Source organism: Vicugna pacos, chromosome 3 (genome assembly GCF_048564905.1).
Source record: "Vicugna pacos chromosome 3, VicPac4, whole genome shotgun sequence".
Taxonomy (NCBI): Eukaryota; Metazoa; Chordata; class Mammalia; order Artiodactyla; family Camelidae; genus Vicugna; species Vicugna pacos.
Genome location: NC_132989.1, coordinates 84,923,285 through 84,950,742, shown reverse-complemented (window position 1 = coordinate 84,950,742; position 27,458 = coordinate 84,923,285). Strand labels below are relative to the sequence as shown.

The 27,458-nt window shown below is 34.8% G+C and overlaps 2 protein-coding genes across 5 annotated transcripts in view; one reads left to right on the top strand and one right to left on the bottom strand.

Moving 5' to 3' along the window:
- Positions 1 to 23,370, top strand: part of MTREX (Mtr4 exosome RNA helicase) — an 81,163-nt gene extending 57,793 nt beyond the window's left edge. The window contains exons 20-27 of one of the 2 annotated variants that reach the window (XM_006205998.3): positions 2,975 to 3,085; positions 4,377 to 4,565; positions 8,419 to 8,582; positions 12,234 to 12,339; positions 15,489 to 15,545; positions 16,557 to 16,719; positions 21,549 to 21,653; positions 23,078 to 23,370. In XM_006205998.3, the coding sequence (XP_006206060.1) occupies positions 2,975 to 3,085; positions 4,377 to 4,565; positions 8,419 to 8,582; positions 12,234 to 12,339; positions 15,489 to 15,545; positions 16,557 to 16,719; positions 21,549 to 21,653; positions 23,078 to 23,130 (948 nt within the window). In that variant the 3' untranslated portion in view covers positions 23,131 to 23,370. Of the gene's footprint in view, positions 1 to 2,974; positions 3,086 to 4,376; positions 4,566 to 8,418; positions 8,583 to 12,233; positions 12,340 to 15,488; positions 15,546 to 16,556; positions 16,720 to 21,548; positions 21,655 to 23,077 lie in introns of those variants that run through there. The other variant, XM_072958672.1, reaches the window with a different exon arrangement.
- Positions 23,308 to 27,458, bottom strand: part of PLPP1 (phospholipid phosphatase 1) — an 89,770-nt gene continuing 85,619 nt past the window's right edge. For all 3 annotated transcript variants that reach the window (XM_072958675.1, XM_072958673.1, XM_072958674.1), the window contains 2 exons: positions 24,261 to 24,437; positions 23,308 to 23,717 (listed from right to left, as the gene is read on the bottom strand). In XM_072958675.1, coding sequence (XP_072814776.1) covers positions 23,586 to 23,717; positions 24,261 to 24,437 — 309 coding nt within the window. In that variant the 3' untranslated portion in view covers positions 23,308 to 23,585. The remainder of the gene's footprint in view (positions 23,718 to 24,260; positions 24,438 to 27,458) is intronic.

Here is a 27,458-nt window from a genome sequence, read left to right as displayed (position 1 = left end):
TAATATAACTGGAATTTTGTTATTTTTAAACATTGCTTTAAGTATGTGGCACATTGGCTAGATCTTTTAGGAAATGTCATTGTAATGATACTTGTTGTAATAGGCTTTGGTTTGTGGAAAGTAAAATCTGCCACTGCAGCATTATAGGCTACTGCTTTGGATCAGTTAAATGACTGAAATTCAGAGTTGGCAGTAGTTAAAAAGACTATTCATTATTAAGCGTTTTAAAATAATGATTTATAAGTCTAATTATTTATCCTTCTGAGTGCCAACTAGCCTTTGATCTTTGTTCCTCTGTCTTCTAATTTGTTCTCCTCCAGACTTCCACCACCAGTGAAACTTGTAAGATTTTTTTCTCCTCATATTTACTTACTGACTGTTTAACTCTAAATGAGGCTAAAATTCCCACCACTTGGCATATATTTATTGTAGCCAAAGGAACCTTTGAAATTATTGCTGAAAAATTACTTGGTCCAAAATGCATAACCTGAATCTGATGATTCTTCATGATTCGACAAACCTACAAAATAACTAACCTATAGCATTAAAAAATGTTAATGTCCTGACAGTCACAGAAAAACTGAAAAACTGTTCCAGATTAAAGGAGAATGAAGAAGTATTACAACTAAATTCAATACATGATCCTAATTTGGATCCGTAGAGTGGTGGAGGAGAAGGGAGGTTGATATAGAAGATGTTTTGGGGAAATTAGGTAAATTTTAATATGGACTATAGATTATACTATCGTATCAATATTAAATTCCCCTCTTTTAATACTTGTTTTGTGGGTGTATGGGTGTGTGTGTATATGTCTATATATATATATATATATATATATATATATATATATATATATATATATATATATAAAGAGTATGATATAGCGAATGGGGCAAGATGTAAATAATTGGTGAATCTGGTTAAAGATACATGGGAGCTCTTTATCTTGTTTTTGTAATTTTTCTGTAAATTTGAGATTATATGAAAATGTTAATACTATAAAAGAACAAAAAATATGTGGAATATTCTAGATTAAAGAAGATACAAAGAGACCTGTCAACTAAATGCAATAAATGATCTGTGGCTGGATCCTGGATCCAAAAGTAGTATTAGTAATCTATAAAGGATGTTATTGGATCAGTTGGGGATATTTTAATATGGGCTGTATATTAGATGGTATATTATTGTTAAATAGTACTACTATGAAGGTTGTGGTGCATTTATCTTTTGAATTAGAGTTCATCTTTTCCAGATACATGCCCAGGAGAGGGATTGCTTAATCAATGGTAGCTCTATTTTAAATTTCTTAGGAAACCTCCATACTGTCTTCCATACTGGCTACACCAGTTTACATTCCCACCAGCAGTATAGGAGGGTTCCTTTTTCTCCACACCCTTCCAGCATTTATTTTTTGTAAACTTTCTGACGATGGCCATTCTGACTGGTATGAGATGATACCTCATTGTAGTTTTGATTGGCATTTCTCTAGTAATTAGCAATATTAAGCACCTTTTCATGTGCCAGTTGGCCATGTGTATTTCTTTTTTGGAGAAATATCTATTTAGGTCTTCTGCCCATTTTTTGATTGGATTATTGGTTTTTTGATATTGAGTTGTACTAGATGTTTGTTTATTTTGGATATCAACCCCTTGTCAGTCACATCATTTGCAAATATTTTCTTCTACTCCATAGATTGTCTTTTCATTTTATTGATGGTTCCTGTGCTGTGCAAAGACTTCTAAGTTTATTAAGTCCCATTTGATTGTTTTTGCGTTTATTTCTTTTGCCTTGGGAAACCGATTTAAGAAAATATTGCTACAATGTATGCCTGAGAATGTTTTGCCTTTGTTCTCTTCTAGGAGTTTTAATTCGTGGTGTCTTTAGGTTTTTAAACCATTTGAGTTTATTTTTGTATATGGTGTGAGGGAGTTTCCTAATTTCATTGATTTACATGTAGCTGTGCAGCTTTCCCAACACCACTTGGTGAAGAAAGTATCTTTTCTCCATTGTACGTTGTTGCCTCCTTTGCCATACGTAGACTAATTGACTCTAGGTGTGTGTGTGGATTGATTTTTGGGCTTGGTATTCTCTTCCATTGTTTGTCCCTGTTTTTAAAATGGGGAAACTGAAGCTTTAAAAGGCTAGGTGACTTGCTCAAGGTCACACAGCTAACTGAAGGCAGCATTCAAGCTCAGGCTGTCTTGACTCTAGAACCCACATTCAATTGCTGTACCATTTTGTTCAGTAAAACACAGCAAATACATTTGTTACAAGCAACCAGATGACAGTTATTTTTTCAGTAGTGATCAGAGTGTAAAGGTAGCCATAGGAGACCAATACACTGACAGTTTGGACCTGTGAAAATGTTAACCTCTCCTCAGTTTCTAGAGGCCCTCTAAATTTAAAGGAGGTAAATTTAAAGAAGGCAAAATGACATATTTGATTGTGAGGGAAGGGTGTTCTTGTCAGGAGAAAGCATGGAAGAAAGTTTGAAAATAGATGTTTTTCAGGATTGTCTAATCTAGTATACTGTTTTCTCTGCTTGAAATACTTCTTTTCTTCTCTTCATTCTGGCCCATCCAGAGCTTATGTGAATCTTACTTGGCCATCCAAACCCAAAAGGAATGCTTCTTTCCTCTGTAGTATTATAATACTTTTAGGTATTCAAAAAGTGCCAAACACTAAGGATGCAAAAATGAATAAAGTATGGCGTCTCTGTTGAGGGAATCACTTATTTTTATGTACCATTTATTTGCCTGTTATTTAAAGATTTGAATTTGTTTTTACTTTTTTAAGCATAGTTTCTACTAAGATATGAGCTTTCACAATGATTATTACCTACTTATTATACCTGTCATATATTGTAAATGCAGCTTTCTTTTAAGGATTCAAGCTAAATTTAAGAAACGGCATAATTTGAAAACATGCAATTTCAATTGTAATATATATAAATATATAACTTTTTTGTTGGTAGGTTGTTCCAGTTTTGGTGCATCTTCTGTCTGCTATCAGCAGTGTTAGGCTTTACATTCCTAAAGACCTTCGACCACTGGACAATAGACAGAGTGTCTTAAAATCAATACAGGTATACATGTTAGTTTTATAAATTAAATATCAATTTTATGTAAACATAAATAGGGTTTGTAACAAGGCAACTGAAATCCTTTTAAATACTGCTTTCTTCCAGAAACTATAAATACCACTAATAGTGGCAATTATTTTTAACAAAAATAGAGGCAGCAGATCTACATGTAGATTATCATCTCTAAATCTGCCAACAAATTGAATTTAAAGGAGGGTTTACAAAGGAAAGTGTGCCCACTGTTGTATGTTAAATATGTTTTGCTTTATTCATTATGAGTGAAGATAATTATAGATATATTAAAAGTTTTATGTATAAAATCAGGTGCCAGGGCTTTTAACCACTTTTTAATATAGTTAATAGATGGATGAGATAGTTTTATTTTCAGTATGAAAAATTGAAACTTTATAATTTAATTTAAGGAAACTTTGTTGGTTATTTAGTCAATAAATATTTGAAAAGCATTCACTGTGTAGCAAAGACACTATACTAGAATCTGAGAAACAGGATGCTTTCAGTGTAGAGTAGGAATTTTTAAGCTGTAGTCCGTAGGTAGGTTTCCTGAAATGAATAATTCTCTTGACAATTTTACAAAAAAATATTGTGTTTAACCGTTTCTGTTTTTTCTTTTCTTGTTCTTGTTCTTTTCTTTTCTTTTCTTTTTTTTTTTTAATTACTGACTGGCCAAATCCTGTCTTACCTTTAAAGCCTGTCCAAGACACCAGAAGTCTCCCAGTGGGATACCAGCCTACAGTGACCTATCTCTTCTCTGAACTCACATTCTCATTAAACAGTTCAATCACGTTTAAAACAAAATTTTTTAGCAGTAGGGATCTTGACCTTTGAAAAACTTTGTATCTTTCAACTCCAGAGTGCCCTCCATAGGAATCAGTCCCAAGGAAATAATCAGAATATTGAAAAGAATTTATACTTGAGATGTTTGATACAGGATTATTTATAATGGCAAAAAATTACAACAACCTAAATATACAAAAAGGGGTTTTATCCAATAAGTTTTACCACAGCCAGACCTATTAAGCTCTAAATATTAGAAATATTAGTAAATTATTATACATCTCCATATCAATAAACCATAGTAAAATAATTTAAAAGGACTTTTCATAAACGAATGCAGTAGAAAAATGCACTCTAAGTGGGAAATGCAAAATTATACATATAGCATCCTCTTTATGTCTGTGTGCATAGAATAAACATAAAAGGAAATTTGATTTAGTTTAGTCTTAACTAATTTTATCTGTAAGATGAAAAATGAATTTAAAATATTTTCTTTCAGGAAGTTCAGAAGCGTTTTCCTGATGGTGTTCCTTTATTAGATCCTATTGATGACATGGGCATTCAAGATCAAGGGCTGAAAAAAGTCATCCAGAAAGTAGAGGCTTTTGAGCATCGAATGTATTCTCACCCACTTCATAATGATCCAAATTTGGAAACTGTGTATACTCTTTGTGAAAAAAAAGCACAGGTATGGCAGAGACTTACTTTTTATCATAGAATTCTGTGTATTTTACTAAATAAATGAGTATATATTTTTCATTTTCTTTTCCTGTTGGTTTCATCAGGTAAAACAGGAAAATGTCTAGCTATTTTTTAAGTAAACTGTCAACTCATAAAAGCAAAACAAGATGATCATTTTGAGATGTCATTCATATAACATTCACTCTTTTAAAGCATACACTTCGTGGGTTTTAGTATATTCAGCTATCTGTAGCCATAACCACTATTTCCAGAGCATTCTCCCTAACAAAAAGAAACCTCAGACCAATTAGCAGTCATTCCCCATTTCCCTAACCTCCAGCCCCTGACAACTACAGATCTACTTTCTGCCTCTGTTGATTTGCCAATTCTGTAGATTGCAAATAATAAAATAATACAGTATGTGGCCTTTGTGTCTGCCTTCTCACACTTAGCATAATGTCCTCACAAACGATCCACATTGTAGCATGTATTCCTTTCTATGGCTGAAAAATATTCCATTGTATGTGTATACCACATTCTGTTCAACCATTCATCAGTTGATGGACATTTGGAGCTTTTCCACTTTTGGCTATTATGAATAATGCTACTATGAACATTTGTGTACATGTTTTTGTGCAGACATATGTTTTCATTTCTCCTGGGTAGAATTGGGTAGGATTGATGGGTTAGATTAACTCTATGTTAACTTTTTGAGAAACTGTTTTCCAAAGTGGGTATACTATTTACATTCTTAGCAGCGATTTATTAGAGTTCCAATTTGTCCACATTTTCACCAACATTTTTTATTGTCTGTGTTTTTAATTATAGCCATCCTAGTGGTATGAAGTAGTAGTTCACCTTTTTAGGGTAATTAGCTATATTCTCTAACCAGTAAAAGCATTCTTACAGCCATTTTGAATAAAGAATTTAGAAGAAAACTTTTCAAGATGAGCATATTCCTTCCCACTATCCACTTCTCCAACTAGAATCTTTTGTATGTATAAATGTCATTTCTTCCTTGAAATTTGTAAGTCCTTACTGCTATGCTTTTTCAACTTCTGTCACCTGCCACTTACATCACATTTGTCTTCCTGTCTGGCAAACTAGATTTTAAGCTCCTTAGGTTCAGGTGTTTCATTTTAGCTTATTTGTACTCTTCCTTATCTCCTGTAATGATCTACCTTTATAAAGTAGATACTTAGTATTTATTGAATAAATAATATGATAAGGAACTTCTTGGCTTAATAGAGTAATGTGTTTGGTGCGTAGTTTTACAGCACTGCCTCTTTCTAGCTTTTTGTGAACTAACATAATGTGGCCCTGTGCCACGCTGGCCACAGCAGGTGTGTTCTCAGTAAACATTTAATACACCATGAAGATTTCTTCTCAAGGTGAGGAAACTGAGACACAAAAAGCTTGTATATTCAGTTGTGATCCTGGCCTGCTCATCTCTCACTGGGACCATTGCAGCAGCTCCCCTGATGCTTCCAGTTAACTCCCTACATGGTCACTGGAGAGTCAGCCTTAACAGTTCCCAAACACAAGAACAGAGACTTGAGTTTGGTTGAATGGTGACTGGAAAGTATCCATGGAGAAGGTAGTTTGAAACCACAGAGAGAGGCATCATATGAACTACTGAGATATAACTGAAAAAGACCCTAGTGTCTGGTTGAAAGACTGGCTAAATAAACTTACGAAGATTCTGCAATACATGAAAAATATATTTCCTTGTGAAAGAGCATTAAATGAAAAAAGTAGGACCTAAAACCAATGTGGACTGTGATTACAATTTAGTAAAAGTAAAAACATACACTGGAAAAGTTGAAAACCTTAAGTGGTTGTCTTTGAGCAGTGAAATTATATTATATCTCCCCTGCCCCCATTGTCTGTAATGTGCTTATATTGTATTTCCTAATGAAGGAATACTACAAAGAGTTACCATTGTTTGTAAAAGGAAATGAATATAAACAGCCTCAGTGTTCATCAGTAGAGAATTAAATACATGAATTATGCATATATTCATAGTGAAAATCAATATAGCTATTAAGAAGAGTGAGGTAAATATATATGTACTCTTTGGAAGAGAAGTCTTAATATATTCAGTGGAAAAGGAAGCTGATCTCACTACTGTGGGAAAAGCCCCAGGCACGGATATCTGTGTTCTTCTAAAGTGTGTAGAAAAAGATGCAGAATATGACACAACACTGTAAAATGATTATGAATCAATAAAAAAAAAAGATGCAGAATAGCATTGTCCGATAGAAATATAATACAAGCTACTTAAGTAATTTTAAATTCTTTAGTAGTCACATTTTTCTAAGTGAAAAGAAACAGATGAAATTCATTTTAATAAGATTTTTATTTAACTCAATATATCCAAAATATATTTCAACATGTAATCAATATAAAACTTATTTAGATAAAAATCCTAAATAGTAGACTCTTTTCTACCAGCTTAGTAGGCATTATATACCTCTGAGTACTTAGCACAGTCTTCTGTTCTGCTCATATTATTGGTATACTCAATCAAAGAAACTTTAGGAAACATTTTTTTTTCTGATAGCCCTGATAAGTCAGGCTAGGTAGTAGCATAGAGTTACCTAGGAAGTAACATAGGAAGTGTTGCTTCTTAGCCTCATAGTGTTATGACAGCACATCTGTTCATAGCAATATAAATAACTGCCAAGAGTTTAGAGTCTAGATTCTGACAGCCTTTTTGAACCCCGTCTTTATCACTCACTAGCTTTGTCACTAGCTTGACCAGTTTACTTAGTAATCTCTCTCTCTCTCTGTTTTCTCATCTGTAAAATGCAGATTTAATTTTAGTTACTTACCTCTTATGATTGTTGTAAGAATTAAATGAAATAATGTTAAGCACTGGAAATACGGTACATCGTTAGCTATCAATAAATGCCAGTTACTGACTACTGTCGTTGCCTTTATCATTTCTACTCCTCAACTGAAGCTTAATAAATTATCTACAGAATTCCAGAGTCAGAATTTCAACTTAATCCTGAACTTCTTTGTCAATGTTTCTCTGAACTTCAGGCCTCCACTTCAGGATCCCAGTATTTTCTTGCTCTTACACTATCATCCTCTGTCACAGTTGAAAAGTATGTAATGTTTACAGATTAACGGAATTTTAAATCTCATCCACTCTAAAGGATGACCTCAAAATTGATTTTCCCTTTAAGTTTTATCTCTGTCTATAGAATAAAGACCTATTCTCTCTGCTAAATCCATTTCCATCCGGGGCAAATAGAAGGAATACTTTTCAGGGCATCAGGAATCATGGGGAAAATAGAAGTAGTCAAGAGACAAGCTTCATATACTCTCATCTTTCTTTCCCTGTTGTCTAAGTTACCCCCTGATTCCCTAAGGATGAGAAGCTGGAGCTGATGTGATTGCTACTTTAGGAGTATGGGTATCTTATGCATCCTGTCGTGGGAGACCCTATCCTAATTCGCACTGACTTTCTGGTTCCTGCAGGTTACCTCATTTAGCTTATGGCCAACCACCTCAGTCCTCTCCTTCTAGACCTTCCTCCTTACCCTCCTCATTTAAGCAAGAGTCATGCTCTATGCCCAACTTCTTAAGCTTTTAACAACTCCTAAATCTCCCTGCTCTGCCTCGTGTTTTTGAAATGGATATTTTATATTTCCCATATAGTTAACATTTTTGCTGATATTTAATAACCTCAGATACATCATTCCTCTTGTGTAATATCCTGGGACAGTATCTAAGAAGCTCCTATATTCCCCTTCACCGCCCCCCAGTGTAATAGTTTGTTTCGTTTCGTGACTAAATCTCATTTTGTTTGCTTTATTATTGAACTTCCTTTATACTTTTATATGCCTTAGATTGCTATAGATATTAAATCTGCAAAGCGAGAACTAAAGAAAGCAAGAACTGTCTTACAAATGGATGAGCTCAAATGTCGCAAACGTGTTTTAAGGAGGTTGGGATTTGCTACATCTTCTGATGTCATAGAGATGAAAGGACGAGTGGCTTGTGAGATAAGCAGGTAAAACTTGATTGTTCTGGAAAACTGACTTTCAAATGGGAACTGTTTTTTTTTAAAGAGGGCTATTGATCTTTTGGCAGAAGAGCTGTCTTAAAAATAGAAAGTTTGTATAGTACCTCTCATGTTAAATACAGGTTTTGACCATGAAGTTGAAAATTTAAAAAGGGAGAATAAAAATCTCTTGGATCTGACTAATTAACACAAACACCATTAGCATTTACATATATTTCCTCTTTATTTTAATGCATTATGAAATTTTTACATGATTGTAATCTTAGTTTTATACATGATTTTATATACTTTTTTTTAGCAATTAGGAATGTTTTCCCACCTTGAAACTTAATCTAATAATCATTACCCTTTTTTATGTAAAGTTTTGGACTAGAGTATTATAGTATAGCATGTTACAGACCTCAGTTTAAAACTGGATATTAGCTACTGTCAATTGGATATAAGTTATTGTCTATTTTGATAATCTTTGCCACATTACAAGTGACCTTAAAACTATATAACTTAAAAAAAACAACAGTTATTTCATTCTCCCTGGTGGTTTCTGTGGGTCAGAAATTCTGGAATGGCCCATTGGATGGTCTGGCTCAGGGTCCTATGTGATTGCCATCATCCTGAAGATAAATGTTTTGCTGTAGTCATGAATATTCTCAGTGAGTCCATAAAAGACATTTTGAAACAGCTTTTTATGTTCTCACCATGGCCCTAGTAGATGGGGCCAGAGAATTACAAACCTTGTATATGATTTTGGACATTCCTGAAGAAGGCTTATTCATACTGTTCTTGTTGTTCATACAGTTTAGGTATGAATTCAGATGTCTGAAGGGGCCACAATTCTGTGGCAAACAGGACAATTCTTGGCCACCAAAAAGGGGTCAGTGACTACCCATTACCAGTCAGTTATTACAGAATAATGTGATATCAGATTTTTCAACTTAAAAAAGCCCCAAATCCAGAATTTTAGATGCAGTCTCTTGATTTTTAAATTTTTACAAGCTAACTCCAGTTTTGTTTTGTTTTTTTAAGTCACTGTGCAAGCCAAATGAAACATTTCTTCAGTTAGACTTGGCCCACAGGCTTGAAGTTTTCCTTCAACCTGTGATAAAATTAAGCTTTCCTACTTTGTAATTAAAGACACCTAGGCACTGTAAAGTTAATAATTTATCCAGGATTAAATCTAGACCACAACACTGGTCTGCTGATTTGTATGCCAAAGTTAATGTTACTGAAATTATTTCTTTGTGATATTATGTAGTATTTAGTAATTAATAAAGAAATTAATTTCTCTCAGATGTCTGCAGCTAGATTTAGCCTTGGAAGAAAAGATACTGATTTTATCCTGAAATAGAATATTTAGGGAGAGAGGGAACAAGAATACATATCAAAGTATGTTACCTTTCACCCCAATTTGCCTCTCCCTCTTGTCGGTCTTGCTGAATAAATAAGACCCTGCCACTGAAGGCAAAAACTGGAGAGTCATCTTCAACTCCTTCTCTCTCTTCCTACTGTCTTCCCACATCTTCCTGATTGTTTTCTCCTACCTCCATGCTGTTTTAACTGTTCCCACTGACTAATGTTTATTGTCTGAAGTATTGCAGTAGCCCTCCTGACTATTCGTTGACTCTTGTCTTAAGTCTCTACAACCCATATTTTATACTCTTACTTTCAGAATATTCTTTCCAAAGCACAAATCCCACCGTGTTACTCTTTAGATAAAAGTCTCTCAATGATTTTTGTATTGCTTTTAGAATAAATTCCATAATTTAGTATATTCTTGCCCTTCCCTCTCTAGCCTGTTTTTTGTCTGCACATGGTGTTTCTTTCATTTAGCATGACCTTTCCTTCACTCCCCTTTCCTGTATTTTTTTTTGAGATCTTCCAAAACTTGGTTTTAGCTTCTTCAATTTGATTTTAGACCTCTCAACATTTTTTTATAGTTGCCTATGTAAATCTCTGTTAAATTGCTGTCCTGTGATTATTGTCTTTCTTGTCTGCCTCACACATTAGAGTGTAGAAGTAGTCTTGTCTTATTTGTATTTTTGTCCTTTTGGCTTGATTTAACTGTCAGTTTTGCATTAGGAACCTAAATTTTGTTTTTTACTTTATTTTTGAATAGTTATAACTGTTTGTAAAGTTTGATAGTTCGTGGCTTTATTCTTTTTTAGAGTTCCTCCCCAAAATAGAAAGTTTGTCATTTGTTTTTTTTTTTAGAGTAATGTCCTTAACAGTTACTGAATGGATGGATCCATTAAACCTTTATATAAATGTAAGATGCTATATGGAACCTTGATTTTGTTCTAAAGACACCATCTTTGTAGTCTTTTTTAGCTTTCATTGAACACAGTTGAGAATTCAGAATTTTTTTTCTACCCCATGATGGTAAAGGTAAAAATAACAGAAAAAGATATTTTGCAATTATTACACAAATCAGAGAATTAACACAGAGACAAAAAGCACTCTAGGCAAGGTGATAATGATGAGATTGATCATATAAGCAAAATCTCAGGTCCTAGGTAAATTCTCAACTCAATCAGTGAGTGGATAATCTGTTTCTAAGATCAGGAAGAAAATTCAAAGTTTTTGTTAGTTTTACTCTCCTTTATGTTCGACAGGAGAGACTTCAGTTACGTAATGTTTTCTGATAAGAACTTGGACCATCCCATTTTTCCAAAAAGGACTTGTGACTGTATTTTTCATCTTTTATGATTGGTGTGCTAACATTTCCTTGATACAGTTCTTAGGTAGTCAAATACTGAAGATAGTTGTAAGTACAAGGAAACTGATAAACTGATGATAAAAAGATGAGAATAATTTATTGGATTGATCACTTATCTTTGTAATATAAATCTGTTATCTTTATAATATAAGTCTGGATGTGAAAATGCTGTACAATAATAGAGCAAAGAAGATGGCCTTTCTTCAGTGAAATTATGACTTGTCAAGTCTTTTAAAATATTTTATTTAGATGATGCAAAAGAAGAACTAAAAATAATAATAAGCTAAAACCTAAAAGATATATTTAAAATCTGGAGTCAATAGTATGTTTCAACAATGTAAGTGCAAGAAGAAACAGAAGTAATGATGAGCTAGTACCTATTAGAGAAATGTTTGAAATATGGAATTGTATTTACTAGGTGGATATAGTCCAGATTCATGAATGACAGTTGAGCAGCAATTTGTTACATTCTCAACACTGGGAAACGATAAAATATGTGTCTGCTATGGGTACATTCTAATTAAGATTCTAATAAAGTTTTTCATTGTCTTTGTTTTTTTAATTATTTATGAAATAACTTAGAATTGAAAACAGTCAAAAAGGTCCTTGGGCCTGAATAATAGTAGTGACTTTTTTTCTGTATTCTAAGAGTTAAGAAATGGTTCTTTATTGCAGTGAATATGCACATTTTGACGTTTACTTTTTATATGAAACACCCATTTTGCATTTATTATTTATATATTGGTAAGTATAAAGACCTGCCATTTCCTCAGTAAATCTTTGTCACTCCTCATAGCCAAATAACATATTTTATTTAAAACTACATCTTAAGGTTGTGTGGGTACATATGTGTGTTTTTGTATTCTGACATTTGGAATTTATTCTCTTTTTTTTTTTTTTTTTTTTTTTTGCGTATGGCGGTATAGTGCTGATGAACTTCTTCTAACTGAGATGATGTTTAATGGCCTTTTCAATGACCTATCTGCAGAACAGGCAACAGCACTACTAAGCTGCTTTGTGTTTCAAGAGAATGTGAGTTAATAGATTTTAGCACATCTTATTTTAAGAAATTAATTTACAACCCTATAATTTAGTATTACTGTGGATATTTTTAATGATAAAATATACTTTATATTTACATGAGTAATGTTAATTAGAAATCAGTATAACTTTAACACGAATATATAGTATAAGAGAGAAATAATTAAATGCATATTATCAAAAGAGAGAGTAAAATAGAACTCTATTTGTAGACAGTCATCATTAATCAGCTTCCAAGTTATAAATTTGCTCTATAACCCAATGTATTATTTGAAGGTGTAGCCTAATCAGTCCTAGAAAGAAAAAGAAAAGGTAAAATCGGGAAAAACTAGTAAAAATGTATGGGGAATGAAATTTTGAAGTACTATCCCTCCTCCCACTCTTGAAGAATAACTGTGAAGCAGCTGATCCAGCTAGAGGCTGAAGTCTTAGTTTTCATAGCTAAGATTTGAGGTAATAGCCATAAAATTCTCATTGTTGGTTTAGCATTTTTTTCATGTGAGTAGTTGATTTTTAACAGCTCTTGAGAAATCAAAAAATGAAGTGCTGGATCGAAAACCATAAGAACACTAATCATTGTTTATTCCAAAAGGTAGTATGATTTGTTTTAGAAAGTAAAATGCATATTTCACATTTCAAAGTTAAAACTGTATTCATTGTGCATGCAACAGACAAAATAGTAAGACAAGGACATTTACCTTCTAAAAATAATTTAATGTTGCTATCTAAATTTTTAGAGAACCTTTTACATTTAGTTAAACTTTTAAGTAGTAAATTGTAAGACAAATTGTTTTTTTCAGTTCTGCCATTGATCTGTTTACTTGTTAACTATTTCCTTATTTTTAACCATATAAAATATGTAACTTCTTGAAGTAGGTAGGTATTTTCCTCTCAGCTCTCTGATTACAGATTAGATTTATAACTATAGTGACAATGATTAACAAATAGCATAGTAATCCAAAAACGATTTCTGCTCTTGAGAATGCCTATTATGCACCTATGAAGTAACTTAATTTGCACATGAGGAATGCATTTCTTTACAGGATGTTTTGTTTGGCTATTGTTTGCCTTAGGTTTGAAATTTTATTGTATCATTTTCCAAGATAATTGTTAAGAATGTTTGTCAATTTTCTTTGAACAAATCTAAGATTTAGAGATTATTTGGAGTTTGGTGGTCTTCTGCCTGTGTCAGACTTTGTCTTGTGGCTAATTGCTTATATTGTGCTCTTTCTTTCTTTTTTAATGTCGCACTACAAAAATCCTGTCTTCTGAGAGGCCAAATATGTTACCTCCTCACAGGTGTTGGGCCACAATTCTTCTTAAGTCTTGGGCCAAGATGTCACTATATGTAGTTAAGATTTGTTCAGTGAAGCCATACTGTGTTATATGTGGTGTCATCAATTCTTATGGTGGTGCCTTTCAACATCAAATTGGATATTTTGTTAATACTTTTAAAAATATGCTTTCTATTCAGAAAGAAAGGTAAATAGAGTAAGATACTTATTATAAATAATATATGGTCTGCTTGATATGTAACTTCTGTTTAAAAATATGTTGCTTCTAAAACTGTGCCCCCACATTTTTATATCATTTGTATTATTCAGAGTAATTTAAAGATTATATGTAGTCTTTATAATATAAATATCAGGTACTTATAAGTACTTATTAACCACCCACTGTGCAATGCAGAGATCTAGGCACTAGAGAGACAACAAAAATTTTTGCTTTCATGATACTTATATTCTAGTGGATGAAGATAAACAATAAAGAAATAAAGTATACATATATTATGTAAAAAGGAAAGAGGGTTTTGGAGAAAAGTAAAGCAGAGGAGGCAGATGGAAATCACCAAGGGGATGGGGTTGCTGTTGACCATGAACGGACTCAGTATCAAAGATATTTACAGTCTTGTGTTCTTTTCACTTTTAAACTGAGATGTTGAGTTCATTCTGGCCATTTTGCTTTTTTCTGATTCATCACAATTTTTTGTTTGTTTTAACAGGAATAATAACCTGGTTCATGATTTATTACATTATATACATATGTATATGTATATATTCATGTTACATATCAAAACGAAGTCCAGTATACTGTATACTGATGCTTAATATAAAGGCAGATCTATTGGAACTAATCTGTAATTGCTTTTTTGAATTTACATATAATTTAAATCATGTTTCACACATGGATACGTACATTACCTTTTTTATAATAATTTTATTTTTGTATAATAAGTCTACCTTTGTCAAAATTTGCCCCTTAATAATGTCTTTATTCTAATCACAATCCAATAGGTTTTGAGGATCTGAGCTTATTGTTTCTCTTTGACAGCTTAAGAAGCCAACAGGGAAAGCGTACAGCTTAGTGGTAGAGTGCATGCTTAGCATTCACGGTCCTGGGTTCATTCCCCATTACCTCCATTAAAATAAATAAATAAACGTAATCCTCCCCCTCAAAAAAAAATTAGAAAAAAAATGTTTTAAACCTTAAAAAAAAAAAAACCCAACACACAGAATTCAAGCAGCTAGTCTAAGTTCATATGACAAGTTAGTAATAGACCTGAAACTCCTATTATTCTAATTGAGAAGTTGATGGACTTTTCACTATTGGGAAGACAATATTAAGAATACTAAAACTCATGCTAAACTTTTAACTGTCTTAAAAGTAGTTAGAGAGCTAGAAAGAGCTGAGTAAAATTAAAATTGAGGGCATTATTTATAATGTTCTTTATCCCAGATTTTCAGTTTCTACAGATTGAGAATTGCCTAGAAGCCAAAACTTTCAAAAATCAAACAGTGATACAACAGTTTATAAATGTTGATGTAACTAAACTACTGTGCATGTTTACAGTATTTGCTCTCCTTCAGTTCCATTTATGGGGACAGAAAATAGCACACTTTACAAATTTAGAAGTGGAATCTTTTCCTCTGAAATATAAGAGCATAATATAATTCAGGATGAGAGGAATGATAATTTTGCTTACATAACCTAGAAGTTGATTGGAAACACCAAATGCTAATGACTGAGGTCTTATAATTTGAAATTAATGGATATCATGAAAGCTTTGTTTTTGTTAAAGCAGGTGGGAAATACTGCATTTTAAATTTGGGTTTTTACATCTACTCTGTTTTCTTTTACAGTCTAGTGAGATGCCAAAATTAACAGAGCAGTTAGCCGGACCACTTCGTCAAATGCAGGTAAGGTTTTTTGAACTACATATTTTGTGAATAGTATATTGTGAAATAAACGTTTTTGACAGTCTAATCATAGTATTTATCATTCCACAGAGACAGCTTCCTTCAGGATTAAATATGTCATTTGATGTTAGTCTTGTCATTTAATGCTATTTTGATAACATCATTTCTAATTTTTATTTTAAAAATTAAACATTTTCCCCCACGAATATGATAAATTGTATAGAGTGAGTATCTGTGAATGCAGATTTAGCATTGCGTATGTAGATAGGCCATACTAACAATTCAGTGCCTGCATCATTTTCCTTGGTGCTATGAATGGCATCTAGATGGGCTAGGTTTTAGTTAGCTTATTTTTTTGTACATTTTTTCATCCTACCTTACAACAAATTTTAAAATCAGGTTTTAAAATCTGTTTTAGACTAAGAAATGATTTATTTCTGGGTCCTCAGAGCCACAGTAGCTCATAGTAATGAATTGGTGTCTTTATAAGAAATTTAAACTTCCAGAACCAGGGGAATCTTTATTGCTCTAGGAATTTTTGACCTTTTAGATTACCGAGGAGTAAAGAATGAATCTAAATTCTCATTGTAGGGAAAAGAAAATACTGAGATTTACATTTTTAAAAGTATATTTGGGGAAATAGCATCTTTTTGCCCATAAGATTTATGTTTCTCTGTTTTGTTATTGTTATCTTTATTTTGCTAATGAAACAATTAGAGATTATTAAATGTTACTCTTGAATAGTTTTAATGAAGAGTTCTGGTTTTTGTAGAAGGTCTTGCTCTTGATGTTTTTCTTAAGGACTTTAACATAGTGGGAAAGCTTTGCTGTTTGATCCCTTAGCAGTGTTAACAGGCACTGTGGCTACTTAGAAGCAGAATATCCAAATTGTGGGCTTATTACCTAGGAAGAAAAAGGAACCTTGTAGAATGCTGACTTTGGAAACCTAAAGAAAAAGTGGTAAGAGAGATCATAAGTAAGACATTTTAAGTGTATCTTTTATCTTCAAAGGAATGTGCTAAAAGAATAGCAAAAGTTTCAGCAGAAGCCAAATTGGAAATTGATGAGGAGACTTACCTGAGCTCATTTAAACCTCACTTAATGGATGTGGTATATACTTGGGCGACTGGAGCTACATTTGCCCATATCTGCAAAATGACGGATGTTTTTGAAGGTATGGTTAAATTTTGTATGCATGCGTTTTTTTCTGATAAGAGAAATCTACTTAGGATGGCATTGATTCACTGAACAAGAATGAGATCTTATTTTCAGTTTTTGGTCATAAAAGGGAGTCTTCTGCTTATGTAGATCAAAAATAATCTCCATAAACCCTTTGTATTATTTAATAAACACAGTCTGCTCATTTTAACAGTTTATAATCTTATGCCTATGTCTGCAATCACAGATAAACAGATGATCCTAGTAAGTCCTGTTTGTGTGGGTGTTTTTACTTTTGGTTTTATTCTCCTGGTAATAACCTATTGGCTTACTATATAATTCCACTAAAAAATGACACAGTTGAAAATGCTGTCCCTCGTTGCATTTCTAATAATAGTTACTCAACTGAAAAAAAAATTTTTAATGAAAAAGTAAAGGAAGTATATAAGGGGCGGTCATAAGTGAATTATAAGAAGTAAATACTACTCACAGTAATTAAAGAAGACCGTATTTAGAAACGCTGTATTTGTTGTAAAAGAAATTGGCTTATGTAGATTTTTACAATGGTAAATTGTGGTTACGTTGACCCTTCTTAAAAATGAAAATTAATGAGCTTGGGCTTCACAGAGATTATTATAAGAATATGTAAAATATTACTTGTAAGTCTGTTCTGAGAAGAATTATATTTTTAACACACCCCATATTAGGCTTTTTACCTGATATTATTACTAATAGATTACTGTGTTTATGAATCAGTGATTTGTATGATGCGTAGGTTAAACATCTCTGCCACAGAATCAACCATGAACCTTTACTGCATTGAATTTTATGGGTTTTAAAGTTTTAAATATTGTAGTTTACAGTATATTATTTTGTAATTGTGGTATGCTGTTTTAATCCTTTCCCTAAAGTTTATTTCTGAGCCTCCATTAAATGATCATTATTTAATATGGTCCCAGAATCGTCCTCTGAATACTCTATTCTGTTACTGGGAAGGTCATTATTTATTACCTGCTATGTTCCAGACATTGTGCTAATCAGCATTTTATATAATTTAGATCTAATCACCAAAATAGCACATCAGAGTAGATATTATTTGCACTTTACACAGGGAGACTAAACTTAAAAAGGTAAATAATTTGGCCAAGGTCGTGGCGGTACAGAATGGCACTATGATTTGAATTCTGGCCTCTGTGACTGCAGGTCACATGGTAGTTGATAACTTCATCTAAGAACTATAATACTTTATTCTTGAATTTTGGATCACCCAGAGACTTTTAAATACTATCCTAAATTATACATACTATCTCCATCCACTGAAAATTCGTGCTTGTAGGAATGGTAAGCAGGTCTGTAATAATTCATGGTGAGTAGCTATAGTTGAGGCTGTGAGTAGAGGGAAGCATGACATCCTCACCGCGTTTGTGAATTTTGCCTAACACACAGGAACCCTAGATGTTGATGGCTTATGTGTTTTAGAGGCCCAAAGGCAATCCCTAAATTCTAAGACTTTTAAATATAATAGCGCATATTTATATAATACCTACTTCTCTGAGAAGGTGAACACACCACATGAAACAATAGTGGTGTGTAGTGGAGAGTAGTTTTTGTTTTAAGAAAAATGAAAGGGCAATAGACATGGAGATCTGGGGAGCCTTATGAAAAATTATCTTTGTGGATTATTTTTTATTCCTTATGCTTAAATGGAAAAGTTATCACTATATGGAAGATAAATCCTAAACTGCTAAAATTGAGGACAGTTTATATTTCTGCTACCTATGAGTTGATGTTTTCCACAACATACTAGCATTTCTGAAATGTATTTTGCCTCCTTTCAATTCCGTGGGGCTATTTTGACGCACAGTTTGCCTGAGAAAGCTAAGTTTGAAAATTGAGGACTTCACTTTATAACTATAACTTGAAATTGGGTCTAACTTCAGCATAATTTTCATGGTGCCATTATATCAGCTATACTTTTTCTAAAATTGGGATATACTATATATATTAGCTCATAAAAATAAAATATAACTAAACATCAAAAAAAGTCATTGAGAATCTTGATTTACTTAAGATAGAATTTTCTTTTTCTAGCATACTTTCTCCTCACCACCAACCCCCTTTTTTTTTGAAAGATGTTGTTCTTTCATTTCAGAATAGCCATTCTCTCTTCATCTTGTTACTGTACATGCTTTATATAATTGGAAAAATACTGTTCCCAAAGCTCTAGCCCATGGTTATAGCGTGTCTTTATTTTTACAAGCAGAACTTTTTGATTGGAACTTTTTAATGTGCTACGCTCAAGTGTCTGATCATGTCATGTCATGAGCCTCAGAAGTAGTTTTAAGTATTTTTCAGACATTAGATGGGGCTAGTTAACCTTGTAATGAGTAACACTGTATGTTTAGGGACTATCTCATGTAAGAGAAGAGTTTATACTGTGATTCAGTTGAGGAGTTTTGAAGACTTCATACAAATAATTATTTCCTCTGTTATCACCCTGAAAAAAGTCATAAAATGTAATTGTTTCTTAGTTCCATCAAACTAAATTTGAGTAACAGTTGGAAATATATTTGTATGGGCTACAGCCTAGGGTTTCAGTCTACTAACCAATCCATGTAGTAGGGCCACTGTAATCTAGACAGGGGCCATTACTATTTCTTTCTTTACAAAAACAATATTGTACTCTTCATACAGTGAAGAGTACAATATTGTTTTCGTAAAGCATGAAGAATTTGCTATCCACTAAGCACATGTCATCAGGAAAGCTTCTATGACAAACTGTCACTTGAAACTGTTGACGCTATTTCTGCCTGCCACAGGTTTTTAAAGCAAACATTGTGTGTTGCATTCCCACTCTCTACCCCCACCACATGCTCTTCTCAAATGCCTGTCAGTAACCATAGTTTTATACCCTTCTGTGGGACAGGGTACGTCAGTATCTAAGAGATTTTCCAGTAGATTTATTTTGAAAAATACTTTTGCTAGTAATAATGGAGTAACATTTTATTAGTAAGAGTAATTTCTGTGTTTACATTTTAGAACAGTTTTAGTACTGAATGACTTAGGAATTAGTACCTGATACTTACTCATTTTATGAATAGTTAACTGAGACCCTAGAAGGGATCAGGAATTGTGCTGGGTGCAGTGTGAGCAACAGTCTCTGCCCCCTGGGAATGGTTTCAGCATAAGCTGGGATCAAGTGGTAAACAACTGCAGGAAAGTATATTTATGACCCTAACCTTCGGCCAAACTCATTAAAACCACTTAAATAGGAGGATTAAATCAAATTTAGGTCATGAACTGTGGGGAACCACTTTTGGGAATGCCAGAAAGCTGGAGGTAGAGCTCTCTTTCCAGATAGAGAAATGTGTTATTTCTATCCTCAATTAGAATGTTTTTTTGTTCAAGAACCAGATGAGCCTATTGTGGGCAAAACTGCCCTTAAAACATGTGCACTCGAATGTCCATCAGTGGCTGAGTGGTTAAATTATGGTTTATCCATATAATGGAATAGTATTCAGCTGTAAGGAAGAGTGAAGTACTGATTCATGCTAAAATATGGATGAACTTTGAACACACTTAGGATCTAAGTGGAAGAAGACAGACACAAAAGCCACCTATTGCATGATTCCACTTATGTGAGAAGTCCAGAATAGGCAAATCCATACAGACAGAAAGTAGAGTTGTGGTTGCCATGGGCTGGGGTAGGAGGAACGGGGAGACAATGACTGCTTAATGGATATGGATTTCTTTTGGAGTGATGATAATATTCTAAAATTAGATAGTGATTATGGTTGTACTCCAAATAATACTGAAAACCACTGAACTGTACACTTAATTAAAAGGATGAATTTTATGCTATGTGAATTATATCTCAGTGAGTTCTTCCAGAATGGTGATATAAACCTGAGTATAAAAAAGGGCAGTGACATTGAGGTGTATGCTTTAAAATGGTGCATTTTATGTGTATTTTGCTATAGTCTTTTTAAAAAGGTAGTAACCAGTAAGAATTGTTTGCCTTTCCACTCTGGCAATACCAGGAAAAAAAGGTTTGTAACAAACCACTAGGTTGTTAGTGTGTTTATTTCTGTTTCTGGTCAGCTTCAGATAGCCTGGGGATGGGTCATGGTTTTGTATCTTTTGTCTAACACTCAGTCTAGGTAGTCCTAATTGATGAGGCAGAATGATTTCCAAAGCTGAGAATAAGGAGAACACTTGGACTAGCAGATAGTTACCTGGGTGAGATAGGATAAAAATGCACAAAACTGCTTGAGGTGACAGTAAGGAAAGGATGGAACTGAAAGCAAAATAATGAAGGATGAACGATTGAACCTTTACAATGATAGATCTGATCCTGTTATTCCCCTGCTTAAAAATCGGTTGCATTCTCTTTACAGAATAGCATCTAGATAGATGCCTCAGTAGGCCTCACTCAGGGTCCTTGAATAGCTGCCTTTGTTGGGCTTTTCTGCATTGCCTCAGTGGTCTTCCCTTGTCACTGCCTGACAGAGACCTCATTCTTAAGAGACCCAAGTTATATGTCATCTCTTGTACTTCCAGGGCATTTTGTTTACTTACCTCTGTAAGACCAAGTGTCAACATGTTACAGTAAATCCATCACTCTCTACCATTACTCAAGGATGGGAATTAAACTTTTTTGTCTTTGTAGGCTCCCTGATGCCTAGCATTAGCCTGTCAAATTTACTAGCTGATCTACTGCAAGAGAAGTTCCTCAAAGTACTATTAGTTAATCATTCCATGGTCGCCTTCCTTGCCTTTTAACAAAAGTTCTTCTGTTCCTGATTATTTCCATTTTACAAGTGATTTGTTTCCTTTTCTGACAAGGCAGCATAATTCGTTGTATGAGGCGCCTGGAAGAACTACTTCGACAAATGTGTCAAGCAGCAAAAGCCATTGGAAACACTGAGCTGGAAAATAAATTTGCAGAAGGTCAGTATCCAGCCCATAAGTTTTTTTCTAATAATCTAGGCAAATCTTACTGAGATTTGGGCTCCAGATCACAACCTAGGGGGATATTTTCAGATGCTTTTCACTGGATTGCCATAGAGGGCCATCTAGTAGTGTTCAAAAAAAATAGCAGTGTCTGTTGAAAAAAGTTTGTAAATAAATTTATATAAGATCTCAAAATATTTATTCTGTACTTATTGTGCGCCAGGCATTGTGTTAATAAGCACTAGGGAATACAGCGGTGAACAAAAAGGACAAACTCCTGCCTTGATGGAGCTTAAGTTCTAGTGTTGGGAGGTGGACATTAAACAAGTCAGCAATTAAAATGTATGAGATAGCAATAAAAACAGAGACCGCAGGGAATTGGAGGATGGATGCAATGGCCTAACAGCCCCCACTCAGAATGTGGCATTTAGGCCCTTTGTACATAATTGATATACTTCAGCAACAAGAAGCCCAGTGTGGCTGCAGCAGAGTGAGCAATAAGGAGAAGAGTAGAAGTTGGAGGAAGAAAAGAAATGTCATGTAGCCCCCAATTTTTCCCTCTGAAATGACCAGAGGTTTTGAGCACAGGTGTGGTGTCCCCTGACTTGAGTTTTATAGGGCAGTTCTTGCTGCGCACTGTGGGCAAGTCTGTAGATTAGCAAGATGGAAGCGGGAAACCAGATCCAGAAAGGATAGCCAGACCAAGGTGGTAATAATGGAAGCATACATGCCTGCAAATAATTTCAATCCACCTGAATGTTGGCCACAAAAAAGGACTGAGTTTAAAAACACATCAAAGAAAACAGCAGCCATGTTCTTGCTCTGAGTTGGTTGCTTGCAATCAAACCTAGTGATTTCTGTTACCAACTTAGTCTCCTAAGAGATTTGCAAAAACTGGTTTGTATTTTCACATCAATAAATAGAGGGAGACCTATTTAATCACTCTGGGCTTAAATTTATTTATGTAAACTTCCTAAATAAAATTTGTCCTGCCTTAGTCCAGAAAGAATTTCACATGGTAACTGAAATACAGAGCCTTCCAATGTAGGTTGAGAATTCATGCCTTTGGGTCAACTAACTTCTTTTGACAGCTTTAGTCCTTCCACGTCTTTCTGAATAGTTTTAGACACCCTTTCCCCTACCTTCTCTCCACCCTACTATCCCCCAAGCCCCCACACATGAGGTACTTTAGAGTCAAAAGTCCTAAGAACAGGAACCTGGTTTTTAAGTTTCCCGCTTCTCAGAGATGGCTGTGAACTCTAAGGTATCTTTCAGGCCAGTAGGGTTTTCCGTTTTTCAGGCTGCCCTCTCACCAGTTATGTCAGCATTGTTGTGCTGTCTTTAAAACCCTAGTGGAGGGAATTACGTTCTTTGTGGTCTTAAGTTTTTTTTCTCATAGGAATTGTTTTCTTTTCTCATAGGAATCACCAAAATCAAGAGAGACATTGTGTTTGCTGCCAGCCTCTACTTATAGAGTCGGCTAAAGGAATGTGGGATTTTAAATTGTTCACCACCTGTCTGATTACAGTTGACAGCAAATGTTTACAAGTACTGACTTGGTTTTCCCATCTCAAGACAGTTGTCCTCACATATTTTAATATGTATTATATTTAAGTCAAGCATCATTCTAAGAAAGCATATTACATACACATTTGTACATAAGCATTACATTTTTTAATAAAAAATGTACAGGTGGGGCATTGTTTTAGTGAAAGGCTTGAAATTGTTTTTAATGAACTTGAGCTATTAGATAACCGTTGTGTTAAATGTTAACTATATACACACAGGTAAAGTGGGCATCCAAGAGGTATAGCAGCAGCAGTCCCTTAAAGGTTTATACACCGGGAAGAAAGACGCATCCTCTTGCTTTCTGGTTGCCATCATTTTCCTTTAGAAAGCAGGCCAGCTTCTGCGGGCACTCCACCACCTTTAAGGTTGGTGACTGTTCCGGTAATGATTCCCTGTCGTTGGTGTTTCGTGCAGAGTTGTGTGAGAGTCCTCCTCTTTTCTTTCTTTAAAAGGAGAATTTCTCTCCTTGAAGAAATCAGACACGTATACAGCCTATATAGAACAGGAGACACTTAGAATGGGACAAGCACTTTTAAGTAAGCTTAAAAACCATATTCAGGTTTCAAAAATAAAAGGATACACATTATAGGGTTCAGGTTACGGTTACAAATAAATTAGGGGCTAACAGGAATTTCTGTTTAAGACATTCTGAGAGTTGCTTTATTATGTATTGGGCAAACAAACAGCTTCACTCTGCCAGCCCTTAATGAAAGTGTCATTCTCCATGTAAATTAGGGGTTTTTTTCTTTCAGTTCATACCAAAAAGAAAACTTTATAGCTAGAGATTTTTACAATTAAAAAAGAAACTCAGTTTTTTTTTTTTATAACTTTTGCAAAGAGTACATAACCTACCTCTTCTTTGCTGTCTATCCTAAAATGACTTTTAGTATCATTGGGGTCCTTAACCCAGTGGCAATTACTGAGCCACATTCTCTGCCTTACTTAGCATAGTTTTCTCATTGGGACATTTTTTCCTACTTACTTATCCAAGTGTTTATCAGTATTAAGACATAGGCTGCTGCCCAGTGTACTTACAACTAATACTGCAACCAGAGCTCCTTGAATGAGTCCAGTCAACACATCACTCCAGTGGTGTTTGTAATCAGAAACTCGAGAAAGGCCCACATAAATGGATACAGCAACAAGACCAAATTGCAGTGTGGGGCGTAAGAGTCTTGCCCAGTCTCCCTTCATCCTGGCTTGAAGATAAAGCTAATAGAAAAAATAAGAATAAAGAAAAAAATTTAACACACCAACTAGAGGCTATGTTAAGTATCACCATACCTCTAAAGGGTTGATATTTTAAATGATTAATAGTCATTAAATATTAATAATCAATAAATGTTTTTATTATATATGGAATAGGGCTATAGGCAAGCATTCTTATACTCATTAACACCTAAAAGTTAATCCCCCCCCCAAAAAAAAAAACAATTTCCCTAGTAACTGTGTTTAGAAGGACTGATTACCCATCTATCTAGCTAGACAATTCTTCAAACTGTAAACAAAGCAAGCATTTCTGTGTTTATGACTTCCTTGGATTTCAGGGGCAGCTCCTCCCTCCCCTTCCTATCTGAGTTATAATTCTGCTTCAAAGGCAACTGTTGTCATTAGTTCAGAATCCTGGGATCAGCTGGCATTGATAGTAGCATTCTGAGCACAGGTTGCCCTTACTCCGGGGCAGGCTACTATGTTTTCGGCCTAGCCTATCTTGGAACTAAGTGCTTAATTCACCCAGTTTCCTAGAGAGCTCCTCTAGCTTCAAATTATTTAACAGAGCAACTGAGACTAAACAAATAATCTGTATTTGTAAGTAAATACAATAATCTGCCTAAATAAGTAATACAGTTTGTAGTTTAGTCCTGGGCCAGCATAGGAGTCTACTCTTTCAATAGCACTTGTATCCTTTAAGTTCTATGACTTTTCTATGCACTAATCAGACCTGAGAATTTCCTCTTTCATGTGTCAGCCTGCCTTTGGCTTTGGGTGCATTCCAAAAGACTGTAATGGGGAAGGGATTTGGAACAGTTTCCTTTCAGTAAATCTGGTCTCACTTAAAACAAAATTTTCTCCCCTAATTTCCAGTAAGAATGCACTTTTAAACATTCATTTTAAAAATTCTGTTCAAAAATTTATGACATATACTTAATTAAATGCAGTCCTCAGAAAACAATTTAGTGGCTATGCCCATTGACACTGTCTACTTAAAATAGATGTGCAAATCCATTCCCAGTTCCTTGGGCACTGCTGTATGTTCTGTTCTCAGCAGAGACTCAGAGGTTGTCCAATTTTATCAAGCACTTTATAGTATAAGCATCTAATTCTAAAAGAGCATACCAGCTGTTTAACTGAGTTGGACTCATTAGCTGCCTGAAGTGCTCCTGCTTTCTGCAGAACTCTCCCTCTTTTCTGTTTGTTGTTGCTGAAGCTATAAAAAAGTAAACAGTAAGAGGCTTGTCTCAAGATTCTGGAATTGGGAAGATAGCTGGTGCTGGTTGAAGCAAAGTTGGCATCTGCCAGCTGAAGCCAGTTAGATAGCACAGCCATGCCAGATAAGAGTCACCTCATTAGTTCCATTTTAACTGGAAACTTTTTATTCATTTTAAGGAGAATAGTTCCTTGACTGGGGCTGAAGCCAAGTTTTGTATATTACTGTCCAAAAGTTTAGCTGTCCCCATTCTGGTTATTAAGTTACTTTTCTAGATAACAGTTAAAGGCATGGGTTGGTTATTCAGACTATAAAAATAGATACCTAGAAATTACAAATACTTACATGAATGCAGACATCTTAGTGAGAAATGCACCCATCCCTACTGGGGACAGCAATAAAAAACAACTCTAAAATGGACTTAAAGCTAGTCCTATTTTATACTTCCAACGTAAAAGAAACTCAGAGAGAGAACCTTCAAGGTCCTTCCTCACTTAGGATTCTGAAATCCCTCTAACAGTATTTTCCTTTCAAAGAACCCTGACTTTGACTCAAGGCAGCCTGCAGACCTATGTTAAGTATTGTTTTGCCCAAATCTCTTCCTCAACATCCCTGGGAAAACAGCATTCACTTACAGATCAGTAATCAAGTAAGTTGCAGTATGCTTTAGGTGGAACCTCTGTTGCTCTAAGTAGCTAGTTCTTAGACATCTACCCAAATATAGATGGTTCCCCCATGTCTGTGGACCCAGAGATTATTTCTCCCTGAGTGGGTTCTGGGGTTCCTCGATTGTGATTAGACCTAACCTTATGCTCCACTCTGCACCCTGGGTTCTCCCGTGACTGATGGCCGTGGCTTGAGTGCAGGCTGTGGTCACAGAACAATCCTGCACTCGGTGAGGCTGGCTAATTGAGTGTGCTTCCAATTTGCCTGCTCTGTTTCCCCGGGTCCAGGATATCTGATGCAGCTCTGCAAAAGCCGGGCACCACCTATAGCCCTGCTCTTCCCTGTGAAGACGTTTCCACTTCAGTAGACCCCAAGGGGGTAAACATACTGAGTTTCTTGAACTTTGGGTCACCTGAGTTCCACAGCTGACATGCCCTAACTCTGGACCATGATAACTCCCCTCCCATGTTGCCAGCCAGAAGTCTCCTATATAAGCAGGTCCAACAAAGCACACAACACTGTCTTTCTGGCGGCTCCATGTCCTAAGCCGTTCTCAGGTTCTGCAGCACAAATCTCCCACCCTCTAGAGGCACTAGAGATTTCGCTTCCTCTGCCACTCACTTTAACTGCTTTCCAAAATCTTACCATCTCCTTTTTCATCTTCTGACTTTGTGGATTTCTTATTTTTTGTTTTATTCCTTGTCCCTTGAGAGGGGAGAGGAATGTATATATGTTCCTTTATAAAGAAGTCTCCATTCTTCCACCTTTCCCAACCTGTCTCAGAGAAACTGAGTATCATGCTGCTCAGCACTGGTGAATTAGAACCAGATGCAGGGATACAGCTCATTCTTTAATGCCAGAGCTGATAGTAAGGCTCTATAGGGTCCTGCCTTTTGCAGCTTCCACTCTTCCCCTTCCTCACTCGTGCAAATGTTAACCATGTATGTACTAGACTCATTCAGCGTCAGGTACTTGCTTGCTTCTCTCTTAAGATTTAAAAGAACTTAGCAGAACTCCATATTCAATACTGTGTATGCTACCAGACAGGCTCCCTGGCAGTGTCTACGACTTTTCAAACTCCCTTTCTGGAGGATGTTGCCCATCCACGGACAGAGCTGAAAGGGTAGCTCTGTTTAGAC